Raw genomic sequence first — 18,324 nt, 5'->3', positions numbered from 1 at the left:
TTTAGCTGATTTGTTTATGGAGGCATGAGGATTACAGGATTGAAAAAACAAGGACCCCCTGAACAATAGTGTCAGCAAACTCCTATGACAGGGATAATAATGTGTGAACAAAAATTCCTAGGCAGTTGAAATATGGGCAAACAAGTAACATAAAATGATAGCGAAAAATCATTCAGGGAAAATTTTAAATAAAAACAACCATGATTTTAATGAACACAGATAAAAATCATACAGGTTACTGGCTTAACAAACACCGTATGATAGTAAAAACAGTTAAAAAACATACAATTCATACAATGAACATTTAATCATGAAACAAAGACACCCCGGCAACTTTATATCGTTGGTGTCAAAAAACAACACAGTGGCGAGTGAAACTCGACGCGCGTTTCGGCGTAGACAACGCCTTCTTCAGGAGCCACACAGTGATATCTGAAACATATATATGAAAAAATTCCTTTTACAATTTATTCAAAGTTGTAATACGAAACATAAAAATACATCTTAAAAATACATATTTGTTCATAAAACTACACTTTATAAAGAATGAACATTCTCGCTGTCAAGTTATTTAATCTCTATCTTGTTTCCACAACAAACATAATAGAGCTACATTACAAAGATTGTGAAGTACTCATATCTAGATATAAAGGACAAGAGAAATGATGAAACAAGTGACCCAATGATATTTGACTCAGGAAGAGGGTCACCACAAAATTGAAACGCCCTACATGTTCTTTTCTGACATCTATATTGATTCATAACGATATTCATTTAAATCATTACTCCTATATAGGATATCAATAACAGTATTCATTTTTGTTGGATCAGACTCACTATTTAAGAAGGATTACAGGACTTGTTTAAGGATACAATCAATTGAGCCTTGAAATCTCGGCAAAACAATGGCCGGAACAGATATAGTCCTAAATAAGGAAACACACAAAATGCCAAGATTAAATGTGCAATCTCACAAATAAACCTGTGAGGCGTATGGGCAACTGCAGTCACCCGAGCAATGGATGCCACATGAATGCATGATCAAAAGACATGTAGAAAAAGAAGTACCAGCCATGTTAATTTGGCATTTTAAAAGTCTAAGTATCTTCAACCCAATAAATAATATATGTGGGTCAATACTTTGGGTCGCAGCCTGAATCGCAGTCTATATATCTACAGCGCTAATATCAGTATGCGCGGTCGAAAGGAAACAAGTAAATCTAAAAGAGGATGAGTTCACTTGAAAAACTACTGTATATCGTAAAATTGCCTTTCACCTGCTAAATAGATTTTCTACTTTCTCTGCGTATATGGGATCTAATTACTGATCTAGGGAGAGAGGGATAAAGACATGGGGAATGGTTAAGAATGAGATTGTACTTCATTTGGGAAAAGAGACCAAAAAAGGAACACGAGTGGTAAAGTGTATGTGCTCTCTCCCTAAAACATGGTAAAATTGGTATACATCCAATTGGCACATGTAATTTATTTATAAGACCCTAGTAAATGGTACTACATGTACCCAGGGTGTGTAAATTGAATGCTACTAATGGGATATAGCACTTATTGTGCTACCCACTAAAGTAGCAGTGTAAAAAAATGTCTAAGATCTGCCACTGCAGCCTGTAGTTCAGTCTTAAACTGCCATTAGGACCTGACAAAATAAAACTTTTGCCTAGTCTAATATTTTCCTTTCAAATCTTATAAGTGACTGCTAAGATACGCCTTAAAAGGGGCCTTAAAGGGACATAGGTGCAGGGTATATAAAAAGTAGGACATGTATACTTAAGTCGTTATTCACTGAAGCAAGGCTATCTCTTCCATAGGCAAACACTGGGTTACCTTATTACATTTAATAAGTGATAACGATAACTTCAGTTTGGGAAAATCTTATATGGCAAAGATGTATTTTACGCTCCTATTCTAAAAATGCCACATTTAGAAAGTTCACTAAAGTATGCAAAAAAAAGTAATGGATGAAAAGCTTGAATTAATCTCAGCCAATAGTAATTACTCAGGGCCCCATTCCAGTTCATCGTTATTTTGCACACCATGCCACCTCAGTTTGTATCCAGCCATAAGCAAATCAATCCGGACCATGCTCCAATAGGAACAATCAGGGCAAACTGGCATGAGGCGGAGGGAGAAGAATGAGTTGCATATCCCGGGTCCAAACTGAGGTGGCATGGTACGTGAAAAACAATGGATTGAGAAGCGGCCTGAGCGACTGCTAGTTGTTGAGATTATTTCCAGCATTCCATCAATCACTTTGGTGTTTATTTTGCATGTGATGGCCTAAATGTGCTGGTAGAACCTAAATGTTGGCCCTGGGCTCACTGTGTCAGGGGAACCGATTTATACCTGGCTGAAGAGCCCTAATAAGGACAAAACAAGTCCTGGGTTCCCTATGTTCCGGATCAGGAAGGTGGGTCGCAATTCGGGCTGGAGTGTTCCCATGCAGAGCAGCCCTGAGACTGATTTACATATGACTGGGTCTAAACTGAGGTGACATGGTGAGTGAAAACCAATTGATTGGGATGTGGCCCGAGTGATTGCCAGGCTAAGGTTAATTTAGTCATATCATCCATCACCTTGTTTTTACTTTTAGAAAGTTTCCATTTTTTCCCTAAAGAAAATATGCCTTTTTGTGATTGTGTAAGGTCAAATGACTGTAATAGCTCTTCTGTGGTGTGATGAGTATTATTTCCAGACATAGGGACAAAAGGGCCTTAGGTATGGTGCATGGTGTTCCTCTTTTGAGCAGGATGTCCTGGAGAGGTTGTGCTCAGCCCTTAGTCCTTCCTGAGCTTCAAAGGGTAGACTCTGGGCAGTGCCCACTCCCTTCTGACTTCTAAGGGCTGCCTACACTGCAACTGACACATGAAGCTCACACCTCTGCCTACCTGCCTTTAACCCCCCAGACAATGTTGAGCCAAACCCAGAAAAGTGGAAAGGTTAGACAAAGGGGACATCCCCACCCACATGCTGGCACTGGGTGTAAGAATAGCGCCCACAAAATATCTCATCAGAACATTCCTAGACCTTTTGAAGATTCAGAAGAAGGACTGCCCTGCTGTCTAAAGAAGGAAGACTAGACCTGCTTGCTTTGAACGCAGGACTTCCAGAAGTGACCCCCAACGGACAGTTGGCTGACCTCCTTTATGAGCTACAGAGACACAATTCCAAAGGCCTTCCATGCAACTCCCCAACTGACCAGCAGTAACTGGACCTGCCTAAGCCCTTCTGCGGGTCTCGGTAGGGATGAGCCCTGCATCCCAAAGAGGTGCCCCCGTCTTGGACTCTTAACTGCTATCAGCATGTACTGCTCCTGCTTCAAATCTGCAAACTCTGCTCTCCAGGTGAAAATCCAGAGGTTTGGGGGACTTCACAACTGCCAAACTGCAACTGCTGGCGTCAACTGCCTAGGTGAAGTTCCTACGGCAATGGATCCTTGCATTAACAACGACCGCCAGTGTGAAGCTCCAGCTGAGGCGCCTCACTTGTACTTGTACTTTGAGAAAGCAAACTCTTCACTGAAAAGAACCTGATCCCTGCATCTGACTTATGCTAATCACTATCTACCTGAACTTATGTTTTTTTCCCGATTTAGTGAAACCAGATAATCAAAAGTGGCACTTAGTGCTTCCTGATGCTATTTTTACCTCAAAGTTTGGTTATTTTGGTGTAATTTAGTTTATTAGCATTTACTCCGTTTTTCTAACTTGCTTTGGAATTTTTGTGTGTTGTGTTATCACTTTATTACTGTTTGAGTGCTGCATAAATACTTTACAAGTTTTTTCCCAGTTAAGCCTCACTGCTTTTGTGCCAACCTAACAGAGGGATAAGGACAGGTTTATTTTGTGACTTTTGTGGTTTACCCTAACAAGGATTGTATTTATGACTTGGATGGAGCTCTCACTCCCCTCAACTAATAACACAATTTCTCACATATTGGTTTTGAAATAGTTAAATTACTGGAAATAAACAATTATTGGCAACACAAAAGATTAGCCCACTAGCCCTGGCACTGCAGTTCACTTCTTTTTAGGCAGTTGAAAAAAGTGCTGTCTCTCACAGTGCAAGAAAGCAAGTTGCTGTACTGACCTGACCCATTTCCTCATGCTATATGGTGCAGTCAGTGGAAACAAACCGTGAGGAACAATTGAACAGGCCAATGACTGAAGAGAGCTGACTCAAATGTAAATGTAAATGTAAATGTAGTATACTTGTAAAGCGCACAGCTGCCCCAGCAACGGGGCGTCCCGGCGCTGTATAACGCTGTGGAACCCTTCCTGGCTCTCCATGTGAGATGCCCCTCCTCGGCACCCCCAAGGTGAAGCCAGGCATCCCAGTGTTGTTGGGGCCGTTGTGGAGATTAAGCAAGCTATTGCCCAGAGTTGCAGCGTGGGACCCATGATTAGAGTAGGCGCTGAGGCGCGAATTATTGAGTCCGCGGACATTAAGCCCAAGACCCTGCCGCGTCGGGACTTGAACCCTGGTCCAGGGCCTGATCTCTGGTTCAGAGTCTGCCGCTCTAACCAGTGAGCCACACTTCTCCACAAGCCCCTCAATGTATGTATTTATGTGTGCAATTTTCATCTCCCAGATGCCACATCCAACCCAGAGCTAGCTGCAAACAACTTCTTCCAGTGGATAGCAAAATACGCAGACACAATCGTACCCACCATGTCAGCAAAATCCAAAGGACCTGCTAAAAGAGCCGGCCCACTGAAGAGCTAAAATCCACCAAACACAACTGCCAGCAACTTGAAAGGAAGTGGCGCTCCAGCAAAGAGAGAGGAGACTATACCACCTTTAAGACAGCACTCAGCCATTACCACCAACTCCTGAAAGAAACAGAGAAGAACGCCCTAGCAGACCACATAGAAGCCAGCACAAACCACAGCAAGGAGCTGTTCACCATTGTGAACGAGTTCTCCAATCCCTCAGTCGCTCAGAACAACATCACCCCCTCCCAAGAACTTTGTGACGCCCTGGCAGACTTCTTCTATGACAAGAAGAAGTCTATGAAAACTTCAAATATCAACTTCCCCCACCGCTGATAGCATTAGCCTGCTCACACCCATGAACACAAATACCGAACACCTGCTCACCCATTGGGACCCTCTAAGATCTCAAGCCACAATCTCCCTTATGAACTCAGTGCACTTGGGAGTACCCACGGACCCCTGTCCCCACCATGTCTTCAACCTCGAAGCAATGCTATTAGCAATGAGCTCAAGAAAGCCCTGATCATCTTGGCCTCCCTCCTTGAGGACCGGAAACGTGCTGAAGTAAGGCCCCTCCTGAAGAAACCTTCCGCCAACCCAACAGAACTGAAGAACTCCTTGTTGCACTCCCTGCTCTCCTTTTCCAGTGAAGTCTCTCAAGAATGCAATCAACCAGTACTCACTAAACACCTTGAAGACAACAACCTCCTGGACCCCTCTCAATCTGGATTCCGAGTCAACCAGAGCACCAAGACAGATAAGGACCGTCACGCAGGCCGTCGTCTCCAGCAGGCTAAACTACAGGCACACACTCTACGTAGGACTCACCGCACGCCTCCTGAAGAGACTTCAGACAATACAAACTCATCGGCAAGACTCATCTTCGACCTCCCCAGACAGACCCAAATCTCCCCCATCTCAAGAAGCTACACTGGCTACTGATACAGAAGAGATACCAGTTCAAGATGTTGACCCATGCATGCAAAGCTCTGCTCAACACAAGACAAGCTTACATCAACAAACGCATGACCTTCCACCAACCAACCAGACACCTATGATCCGCCTCCCTCTTCCTCGCAGACACCCCCCAGATCCGCCGATGCAACATGAGAGGACGCTCCTTCTAACACCTGCCAGCCACCAAAGCCCGGTACAATCTTCCCCTGTACGTCAGGTCTGCTTGATCGCTCTGGCAATTCAGGAAAGGACTCAAGACCTGGCTGTTTGAATGAACAAGATCACCATGAATCAGCTTGCAACATCCAGTGCCTCAAGGCCCTCCTGGGTTATTTGTCAAGCTTTATAAATCCTTGATTGATTGGCTGAAAAGTGTTGTGCAAGGATTTTGTCAGCTGTCAGCCTACGGAGCATGCCTTTACCCAACAATTGGTGCTAAAGCAGAATTATGGTAACAATAATACTTGATACTCAGCACAAAGAAATGACCAACTGCTTCCTAAAGTCAACCTTGCTTGTGTTTTTTCAGTGTGTTGAAAGAAAGGAAGGGGTCCCGAGACCAAAAGAAAGAAATTACAAATTCATACCATTTGTGTTCATAAATTCAAAAACAATGCTTTTAGATGCAAAAAAGATTTTACTTCAAGATTGCATACATCCTAATCAATGGATATAGTATTCATTATACATTTGTTTTGTATACAGTGTACGTGCCCACATTCACAACAGGGAGGGGGTGACGTGAGGGAAGGTGTAGGGGGTAGGATATATGTGATCTGATTCATTCAGTGACAAGTCTTATTCAGGTTTCTAAGACAATGTACATGTGGTCCCTTAAAATCAGGGCCACAGTTAGAGGCTCCTATAGAGTCCAAAATTATGAATGACAAAAAGGCCTAACTCCGTTATAGCCGTAAGTGTCTGAATGGGGACCGGAGCTGGTCGTTGGTTATGTAGTCGTCTACGTTTCGACCCAATACCAGTAGGAATCTTTTCCTTACGAAAGGGTCTTCATCAGGACGAGCACAGTTGTGGGTGGGCAACCTCCTAGGGAACAATTAAAGAAACGAATTAGAGACACACCATTCCTGTATTAGAATTCATAGGATGGTGGTACATGATTATCAGTAAACCGTGTTGTCTTTCTACGTCTGAATCTCATACGTAAGAATGAGAAATAAATAATGGCTAACGCTCACCTTTCGCAAGGGGCGATAGGAGTAGACTCGAGGGATGGATTTTCTTAGTCCAGGCTGATGGTTGATAACTCTAAATGTTAGAGAAAAGACTGGTATTTGAAAAGAGACGAGTCTATGGGGTGTAAGCTAGTACATTTAGAACCTATACAGATGGTCTGATCTTTAAAAATGATGATATTCAAAAATCGTCTGTGCTAAGAAGCTTGTTCGCACAAACTGCTGTCAGTTCAAAAAGAATGTAAGAGTCGTTAGAAACCTATGTATTATTACCTGTTGACCTCTATAGGGTAGTGTCTTGGTTGGTAAATGTAGTATTTCTTGGTGGTGGGTCAAGGTTTTCAACCTGCACAACGGAAAGATGGAATATCCATTTGCAGAACCAATACCATACATGCAACCAATTGGAGGTCTCTCAAAGAAATGCTTTTCTTTAAAGCAGGCTTACCACTATCGACAGATTTTTAAATTTGATTAGATGGATCCTGTGTACATTGCGCAGGAGATATCACTCAGGCATACTATTCCATTCAGGGCACCCACGATTATTGGTGGGAAACCTATGTGTAAAAAGAAATTCGTAAATAGAACTAGTATTAGTTAACATTGATAAGGGCTTATTAGGGTATCTATGTTAGTAAACCAGTGTCATTACCAGCAGAGGCAGCAGGAGATTTTCTATAAAGCACCAGACTTGTTTAGATCACCACTTCTTGGGAGGATGTATATGGAAAATTCACCTATTTAAAAAAAACGGCATGCAAATCTGCCTGAAGGGAGAAAGGGTATTCCAAATTACAAAAATCATTAAGCGCTTCTGACCATGTGATCCAACATTCATTAAAAATCAAAGAATAGGTACCATTACCGGGATAAATGTATAGTGGTACAGTCCTTAACACTTCTCACGTGAGGGTGCCGTTCTACCTAAAGGAAGGGTAAATGTAAAGTAGTCTGAATATTGCGTAGACCGGGGGACGTTATTAAACACTAAATGTGAACATACAAAATTCCCCGCTATCCTACCTCCACCGCGTAGTGGTCTTGGAAGAATAAGAGACCGATTCTCCAAATGTGTTCACCGTCTCCTAAAGCCAGGTGAAAAAACACAAGTTCAGGGAAATGTGCCCGATCGAAGCGCGCCGTTAAACCGAGAACCCGTTAGATGGGCTGTCAATGTTTACCTTTTTGCCGTACAAAGTCAGGAAATATCCGCGTTCGTGCACACTTGCATGGAGTGTGTTGTAACCGCTACCGCGCTCCGTAATCTGTGTTGGTCACTACTCGCACTGTGCATCTCCTGGTCGATCAAAAAATAGGGGTCGGAGCCTCGGTTTTTTCATAGGAACGGAAAAAAGACTCAACTCACAGCTTTGTTGTTCGAAGAAAAAGTCCTCCGATAAGCCTGCCACATCCATCTACATTAATATCAGTAGCGGCCAAGCAAAAGGCCACTCTCAGAAGACAAAGGAAGGTGCAGCTAAATTGCCAGTAGTTAGGAAATAAACTATGTCATGGCATACAGATTCAGTTACAATAATATTTTAATGCAGGTAAAGCATTTTGCATGAAAATTTACTGACACCTGATGATGAAATCTTAATTCACACATACCTTCACAAGCGTTCAACACCACTTTTCCCCCCAAAAAATTTAAGTCTGTATGCCACTGCTATTAGCTCGCTCTCTTCACATCTATGACAACATTTACTAATCTAGAAAACTACTGTTTTTTCTACACCAGAGCAATTTAAAAAATCATCAGTTCTTTGGTTTGTCTTTCACTTGAGACAATTTGTCATACACTACCTTACACTCCTCCTGTTGCCTTTTTTATCTGTTCATCTTATAAGGCAAACTGATTCTTGTAAAGTGTATGCCTAAAATCATGTTGTATTTTGAGAAAATATGCTTCATTGTCAATATAAGATTAAGCCAGTCTTCTTCATTTCACTTCACCTAAGTTTCTCCTCGATCTTTTCACCTATTTTCTCTCCAGCTAAGGACCTTTACTGTTTATCTTGTGAAAGTTACAAGATGCCAAATTAATTTCTATGCACAATGGTGTTTCTAAGTTTCCCTTATTTCTCTTCTTTTTTTCAGAGTTCGAGTTGCCTGTCATAGGCTGATTAATCATCAAATCTTCACCAACCTCATCTTAGTCTTCATTATGCTCAGTAGTGCTTCTCTGGCTGCTGAAGATCCAATTCGTAGTCACTCCTTTCGGAACATTGTAAGCATCATGTGTTTTTTATTGTTCTGTTACACCAGGTAATAGGTGTAATTTTTAATATTACACTTAGCATTAGAACTGGGTTTTTTTAAGTTAATAGTAGCTTTCTTATAGTGTGGTAGGCAAGCTTATCAACCCTTTTTGTTAGAACTGAGTCATACATTTGTTTTACATTACAGATCTGCTTGTTAAAATGAAGGAGTTATTTTGTGTTCTTTTATTTTAATATACTTCATGCTTTTCTATCATTGTTGGTTTTAAGCTGAGCCATAAAGCAAGTATTTCTGTGATGTATAAAACAATGCAGCTCAGTTTGGATAACTAAGAGTCATCAACTAAGGTCAAATGTATGTATTAGAAAAGATAATTATGCCATGCTATTCTCTCTTACCATTAAAACCTAATTATGATTAATAATTTCTTTCTAGACGCTCCTTCTCTTAAGATATCCTCAGATTTCAGAAAGCACCGTCCATACCTAGGAATGAGTGCCAAGTTGCACGTTCGATAACTTGAGCACTATGCTGTACTGGTTGTCTCCTTATAAATATGGCCAACTGTTCCATTTTGCCTCCGTTTATCTTTCAAACACATTACAGAAAATAAGACTCTGGAACAATTTTCAAATGTTATCTAGAAAGTATTCTGGTGTGTGTTTTCTTTTGTAGCATTCCTTCAATTGAGACACTAGTAGCACATCAGCATCTTAGGTATATTTAGCTTCCTTTGAAGGTCACCTTGGTTGGTGGTGAAACTAATAAATGCATGTTTTGGATTATGGAGCAGTGTTACCAACCAAGATTTGTTTTTGCTCTTTATATCTTGTTTCTATAATAAGATAACATGGTGAAACACATGACATTGACCAGGGGCAAAATGAGAGGACATCTCACACTTGCACTGGGGCAAAAGGCAAGAAACCTGCCGGTATAGTGCAATTAACTTATTGTCCCATCTTGTCATGATTCACTCCCGGTGCTTTCATTACCACCACCAGGGGGCCAAATTGTGGAGCTTTCCAGTATTCTAATATGCTTCCAGACACTCCCATGTTTGCAGATCCTGACTTCCAGGCATTTGAACATCATGTAGGAATTGACATCCATTCCCAATCCATGCCGGGTTTTGTGGAAGTCAGTCTGCTCATTCTGGAAACTCCATTCATTACCTATAATCCCCTGCTCACTGCTTTGTCTCCACCCCTGCAGGCCATGTATGGTGGAGGAATTCAGCTCAACTGTTTGCTGGCTGCTGCTAGCCTGCTCACACCTGATGTGCATGAGTACTGTGATCTCTTTTAAGCCCCAGCTCCCTTCAGCCCAGTGTTGGTCATTGTAGCTGTTTTCTGGTGAGACCAATCCTTCTTTCCTGAGCTTTTGATATTCCCTGATTCCTGAGCTATAGCTATTCCTTGTGCCTGAATTAGCAGTGCCTGCAGTGCTACCTTGTTTCCTGAGTCCCTAAGCTATAGCTACTCCTTGTACCTGAATTAGCACTGCCCGCAGTGCTACCTTGTTTCCTGAGTTCCTGAGCTACAGTTATTTTTTGTTCCTGTTCCTGGGCTTCAGCTGTTTCTTGTTCCTGATTTGCACTGCTTGCAGTGCTCTCTTGACTCCTTGTTTCCTGAGCTGTAGCTATTCCCTGTTCCTGAACTAGCACTGCCTGCAGTGCTACCTTGACTCCTGAAGCTTTAGTAATTCCCTGTTCCTAAACCAGCACTCTGCAGTGCTACCTTGACTCCTGAGCCTTAGCTCACTTCTTGTTCCTACCCCAGCACTGCCTTCTATGCTACTTTGTTTTTTGAATCCTTAACCTGCACTATTCTAGCATACCCTTGTAGCCTCCCCTTCTGTATATCCCTTTCCAGTCCCTGCCTTCCTTCCCATTTCCTTGGTTCCAGTTATAGTTTGCTGTCTTTCTATTCTGCTGTCTTGCTTCTGTTACCTTGTATGTTTGTTACCTGCTTTCTGCCAAGTGTGCCCTGTGATTTCCTTCCTTTCCTGTTAAGCACTCCTCCTTGCTAGCTCCTTGTCTATTGTGCTTGTGTTTAGTTCTATCCCTTTGCTGTTACTGCCTTGCGTGTTCCTGTTTGATAGCCAGGATCCATGGGAACAACTGACTACCTAGATGGTGTTTCTTGTTCACTGTGAGTATTGTTTTTCAGTTACATTTATAACATCACCATAGGTATAAGCTCCCTGCCTGTGCATGCATATCCTATATGTATCTGTAACAGCAATTGTGGGTGAGAACCCTACTGAGCTTCAGTCTTACCATGTGGAGCTCCTGAGTGCTTTACCCCACACTCCCCTGTATTGTTAATGTATTTCATATTAATGTCTTGCACGTCTGTCCTGGGTGTAGTTAGTCTGAATGCTAAATTGCCTTGTGAGTGCCCTTCCTCTCTGAGTCTTAGCCATCTTGTTCACGCTACAGGCTTCCCCTTTGGATCCCTTTTTCTCCTCTGACTCCCTTTGTGATCTTGGGCAGTGCTGTACTACTCTCTGTGCACAGCACGTTTTCTACCCAGTCCCCAGTCCTTGCTCAAGTCCCTGACTGTGTTCCTGACATAGTCCCGGACAGTCCCTGACACATCTCAAAACTAATTCTTCCTGATAGACTCCTGGAAACAGAGTCTAAGAGCTCTTCTTTTCCTCTCTATAGATAAAACAGTTTCATGAATTTTGTCTTCACATGGGAGAGCTTTTTGATCTAAAAGATGGAATAAAGTGATCACTACTGCATTAGAGGATGATATTTTTGTAACCTAATTTTCCAGAACTACCACCCTGGGACAGCTTATATTTTTGTAAATAGCTCTTGGGTGAATGCTCTCCAAGAGAAACGTGTTGTCCCTAATCAAACACAACAAATCTCTCTTGATAATGAAATCTGAGGATTCATCAGGTAAATTATAAGTGATTGGCTGGAAGAGGGTTTGGTTTTAGCAACTTTGATACAATGGTGTTTTAACTTTTAAGTGTAATATTGGAACCTTTTGTGGTAGTCAATTGGCTTGCAGTCAGTCCCTGGTACAGCTGATATCTTCTGCAACAGGTAAGTGCTTCAAGCAGAGATAACATTTAGTGTTGAGGCACTTATAGGGTCACACCTTGAGACTTTGTCAATACTCTTACCATCACAGCAACTGTTGTCAGTATCATAGACTGTTACTGTAGATTTTTTGGACATGTCACCTTTGAGGTCTTACCAGCCACTTATTTTCACCAATATTCAATGTAAGAGGATAGGTATTTCAGGGAAGAGTGCTACACTTCGACAGGCTACTTTCATGCATTTATGGCAGTTCCCACAGTAGCAGCAACACACTACCCAGGGTTAAATTGAGAATGTATTTTTCACAAAGAGTGTAAGGATGTCATGGAGATACCTACAACTTCATTTGTTATTGGCTAGCCACTGCTGACTTGTTCTCCAGTATAATATCCACCAGGGTGGTGTCCACCACCATTACTCATGGTCTGGATAATTTTTCTTATGATATTCAAGCAAAGGTGATGGTGAGAAGCTGTTTAGGGCCAAATTCAATTAGCCTAGAAAGCTAGAAAAACAGTGGGGCATTACCTAATTCTCTCAGTAGGACGAGAGCCATTTCTACCACCTAACCGATAAACTCCTCTACAAAAATTGTCACTATCCTTAGTTAAGGAATGGTGTTCGGTACAAAACACCCAATTTAGCTACTACATCACACTGTCATATACTAAATAGTCATGGTAATACCATGGCCTACTGTCATACATCTCTAGCTCAAGTGAGAATGGGTTGTTTATGGTCAGGTAAGTGAACACATCCCTGAACCAATGTATTATAAAAACAGGAATCTCTGTTTTTGTCTGATTTTTCATCTCACGGCCAGTATTCTTATTGGTTTCTCCAGCAAAGTTCAAATATATGTATATCAAATTAAGCATTAGAAAAGTACTGTAAAGGGAAGATGTTACTCAGGGAGCTCTCTGATCCTCTAGAAAATGGAGGCCTGCACCCATTGATACTGAACATTACTGATTGTATGGGCTTTCCAAGTCATTTGGGGATTTAAAACATGTGACCAAAAAAGGGTGATTACTTAAAATCTTACTGTTACAAACATGCATATAAGCATTTATGGTTTTTCATGGTTTAATCAAAACTAGCTGTAAAAACCCTAAGCATACATACTCTCTCTAAGCATATATACTTCTCAAATCTGCAAACTCAGAGCCTAATGTATGTCAAACATTTCCATATTGTGCTCTGTATGAACTGTTACCTAACTTTTACATATTTGCCACTTTAATATCTCATGCCTATAAATTCTAAATAATCATACCCATTGTCTGAAAAAGCAAATTGGAAAACAAAAACTAATCTTATTATGCACCAAATATATTGGCTGGTAACTGTGTCTGCATAGTCAGTGCTACTTTATTTCTTCTTTTTAAATGACCAGACCCAGACTAGAACACTGGCAATGCAGAGTATGCCATTTAAATTTCATAATTAGCAAGGCATCAGAGCTAAGCAAATACTGTGCCTCCCTTATGAACCTTTGACCGGAGTCGCTATAAAATACAAGCTATTCTGCATGGAATTCTCTCTGATATCCATATACAGTAGAATATCGCCACACACATGTGGTATCCATGAATGTAAAGAAAATTCTGAAGCTTTATTGTTAATTTTAAAAAGTGCAACACATTATCTAAATCAGTCTTCGTATAGTTGATTGACAACACTTTTGCTTTACCATGCTATAACCAGAGGAAAATGGGACCTCTAAATAGACAGTATGCTCTAAGCACACCCACATGTACATACACATACAGATACACCTACACACACCCCTTACTGTTTGAAAAAAAGTATAGTTCAGCTGATTGTTTTCGAATATTTGTGAGAGGTATCCCCAAGCAGATCCCAGTAATATTTCAATGTTAAAGATGAAGGTGCCTGTGTTGGATTGAGGTCCTATTTATTATAACATGAAAGCAGGTGAATGGTGACATGTGGTAGAATATGTAAGCCCACAGATGACATAAGCATTCAAGCAACTAAATGTGAGACTATTTTAGTCACTTATGTAAGGGATTTGTGGGTAAACTTGCTCATATGTTCTAGTATCTACCAGATGAGTATATAGCTGAAGCAGAAGTTGAAATAATTGATTAGAACTTCTGTTGACATTGTTTTAGCTCCAGTTCAAAATCCCTGGATTTCACTGTGTAATACTGCTGTAGACAGGGTTCTCCCTTTTTACAGCTACATCTACAGTAAACAATGTGAAGGTAACATTTTAGGTTCCAAGAGCTTTGAGCTCTCTAAGATGTGAGGATGCAAAAGATGAAGTCGGACAAGAAGAGCATAAAACTGCTGTTTAAACCATAGTAGATCTCACTCTAGATGACAGTTTAGTATTACCTATTCATGAAAGTCTTATTTTAAACATTAGATTTGTAACTTGTAGTGATCGCAACTCACAACCACTCTAAGGATGTAGCAGCAACATATTTCTGCTCAGCATTACCTTCCAAAGAGTTGTTCTTCAAACATCTCAGACTTACGGTATCCCGGAAAAGGGAGGGTTTCTGCTTTATACAAAAACTCTTAAACTAGTCTGGAATGTTCTCAGAAAGTATTACTTAAATGACAAATATAAAAACAATGCAGGACCTATCACCTCATGTATTTTTCTGGTTCCACGCTTGTACATGTGATTTCTTTAGAATCCCTAGTCTACAAGTATTAGGAGTAGCAATTGAATGAAGAAGGTGCTTTAAAGTTGTTCAGGAAAATTTTTCAATGAAAGACAAAATAATGACGGAGAACTCTCTGACTGATTTTACATTTAAAAGTTCATTTTCTTCAATAGACAATAATACATATGCCCCTCTACAGAGTTAAGTAAGTGCATGTAATGGTGATGAGAGTTCCTGAGGTCATTGCATAATAATGTCCTCAAACAAAGCGGATCTAGATTAGTATTTTATTGTATTTATTTATTTTAAAGGTTTTATATAGTGCTGGCTAGACCCGGAGGTATCGGAGCGCTTTCCATGAGCATCAGATCATAGTTACAGGTTATATTGTTACAAAGGTTACACAGTAATTAGGGCATGGCAACATAGTTACTTGTAAGGTTGAGATAAACAATAAGCACAAATACGTAAGGGGAAAAGCAAGCAAGGGGAAAGATTCAGGGGGCTGGGGAAGTAGACAGGTAATGAAGGCGGGAAAGAGGAGGGGAGGGTGAAGGACACCGCATGGAAAGAGGAGAGGAAAGGCGATTGGAACACAAACTGGTAGACGAGTCAAAGCAACGTCCAAAGTCCAGTAAGCTGTGATCCCAGGGGAAGTGGTATCACTTCCCTATCTCAGTTGCGGGAGGCTCCCTTTATGCAGTGGACTCTCTAAGAGGGGTCAGTGAGACTCCAAGGCCTACATACTGGATCCTTCCTCAAAAAGGGGAACTTAAAGGGACGAAACAGCTACATTGTACTATTTGGAGACAATATGAGGTTCAAGAAGTTCTGGTAATTAATATTTCAAGAACATTGCTAATTTAAGGGTCTGCACTTTTTATCAGGTTGTTGATTTTGTGTACCTAAAGTATTCATGTGACATGCCACATAGTCTGGATTCACAGTGGTTTTTAACCTTATGACTTCTGCGGACCATCACTCAATCAATAGTTGAAGCCCAAGACGCCCATGTAAGCAATTTCGATGATCTGAACCTCAGAACAATACACAAATTATGAAATATTTTATTTAATTCACGGACAAAAAAATATGCGAAAATCTACATTTTATATCAAATGGTAACATTGGAGCTTTTAAAAATGTTGTTTTATTTTTAATAGATGAAGCAATATGATGGAATCTAGCATTTCACTTTTTCTTTTTTACTCATCTTAAATACTCTCTTTTTGTGATTGCATACCAGTGCTGTTCAGTTGGGGACACCAATTGTTCATACTAGATTCCTTTTGCTGTACTTGTGCTGCTCTCAGAAATCAAGATAAGGATTAGTACTTAATTTTTAGCTTCCAATTTCAAATTCCTTTACATTTACTGAGTGTTTAGCAACTTTGTTATGTGGCAGATTCCCTGAATAAGCATCCCACACCCCCAGGGGTTCAAGGACCACAGGATAAGAACAGCTTAATCTTCATATGACAACTGAATCGATCTAACATTTTTTTTAAAAGAAGATCAATGCTGCATAAGAATTGTGTTGCAATGCCTTTCAAATCGATTTTGACCAGACAATATACTAACCAAGAAAATGCATATGAATACTAAACTCAAACAAATTCCAAATATTATTAACCACTGCTGTAAAACAAACCATGTTTTGCTAAGGTGATACATGATGAAACAGTATCACGCCGTTTATTCCAAAGATGAAAATACATTTTGAGTTCAAATATTTTAATTGAAGTCTTTACCAAAAGAAATATATTCACACAATCTCTTTAGTCAAGTGTCTTATATCCGTCACATTTATAGCGTGCGGAGTCCTGTACCTTTGAATCTCCCGGAGATGATTAAACGTGATGGGGGAGCAGAAAAAAAGTCTTATGCACTTGAGGATACAACACATTAGTGAAGAATTTAATTACAAGTCTCAAGAGCAAGTGATTTATCGGGCTACTTAGAAATTGTAAGTAAAATGAGATTGTGCAAAATCTCAGATTGTATGAGAGCCTGAGAGGTCATGCAGAATGAGGAATTGTTTTTAGTAATTCTGCAGTGTTCTGCTGTAGCTTTCACTTTTCTTAAAAATTTTCATTTGAACTGAATTTTTTCATTTAGAAGTGGTCTTTCATTTAGACGTGATTCTTTATAGTAGGGCTACAGTTATTCAATTGTTGTGTTTCAAATGCTCAAGAAAAGTGTTTCATCTCAAGCTGATAGTTTACTATCAATTTAAAGATGTAAAGGGTTGGTGACACCAAAATGAAAATGTATATCTGACCCGAAATGTGTCCATGTATTGCCAATTGGAAGTTTTATGGCTAATATTCTTACTTTTATGTGTATTATACCTTGCAGATACTTGGTCACATTGACTATGCTTTCACAGGAATCTTTACTGTTGAAATCCTTTTAAAGGTAATAACATTCTAATGAACCTTCCATAAAATGAACAGCATTTGCAATAATTTTGTACACCTTTTATTTGCTCTCCAGGTCCTAGGCTATGCAGACTATGTCTTCACTAGTATGTTTACATTTGAGATCGTTTTGAAGGTAACAGGTTTACCCGTAAGCTTGTTTGGCGGGATTTACCTTGTGTGCCTTTGCCACCCAAAAGCAAATTTGAAGTGTTTTTCACCTTTTTTTGCCAAGGTGTGGAAATAAATCCCCATTTGATTGAAAGGATGCCTTTGACTTGTTTGCTGGTTTTGTTTGATTAACCTCAACCATTTGCATGCATGTGACCATCACAATGAATGTGTTCCATTTGTATTCATTGTTTCCTAAAATAATGGACATTTCCTATGCATGTGTTTTTGTCAGTGTTCAGCTGTTCCTTAAAACATTGTCCCTGAAACTTTCATGTTCACTTAGGATTCCATGGTTTCCACAAACAAATCCATCCCTGTAAAACACAGTTTTCTTTTTTTGGGGTAAACCAAAGTAGTTATTTTTGTCATTGGACTGTGGCTAGGTGGCTCCTTAGTTGTACTTATGCCAGGTGTTACTTTTAGGTAGATCATATCCATATACCTCTTTTAATTAGCCATGTTCATGTGGTTATTTCATTTTCACCACATTCATATGGTTCTTTGAATTAAGAACAAGGCTACATGGTTCTCTTATGTTGATCGTATAAGTTTGCTTTTACTTTGACTCAATTTGTATGGGCCTTTTAGATGGTCCACATCCTTATGGTTGTCCTTTTTGGGCTATGTCCAAGTGATTCTTTTAGTTGGTGTCATTAAAAGCAGCACATGAATATGAACCAACTGGAAGACCCATATGGCTATGGTCAAAAATAAAAGAAGCCCATATAAAAGACCCACATCTCCATGGTCAAACCAAAAGAACCACACCGAGAGGATTCACCTAACAAACCTCTTGGATTGGTGTAACAAAAAGCACCATATGTACATAGTATATGTCGATGATTTTTCTTTCGTTTAAATTATTCCCGTATGTTTTTATTTTTATTTAGACCATGTCCTTGTTTGTTTTTTTAA

At 40.2% G+C, this 18,324-nt stretch overlaps 1 protein-coding gene across 2 annotated transcripts in view; it reads left to right on the top strand.

The window, feature by feature from the left end:
* CACNA1D (calcium voltage-gated channel subunit alpha1 D) overlaps window positions 1-18,324 on the top strand; it is a 1,282,477-nt gene that overhangs the window by 734,249 nt on the left and 529,904 nt on the right. For both annotated transcript variants that reach the window (XM_086939145.1, XM_086939146.1), the window contains exons 20-21: window positions 8,987-9,116; window positions 17,174-17,233. In XM_086939145.1, coding sequence (XP_086795271.1) covers window positions 8,987-9,116; window positions 17,174-17,233 — 190 coding nt within the window. The remainder of the gene's footprint in view (window positions 1-8,986; window positions 9,117-17,173; window positions 17,234-18,324) is intronic.

Source organism: Lissotriton vulgaris, chromosome 9 (genome assembly GCF_964263255.1).
Source record: "Lissotriton vulgaris chromosome 9, aLisVul1.2, whole genome shotgun sequence".
NCBI lineage: Eukaryota > Metazoa > Chordata > Amphibia > Caudata > Salamandridae > Lissotriton > Lissotriton vulgaris.
This window is presented reverse-complemented; position numbering and strand designations above follow the sequence as displayed.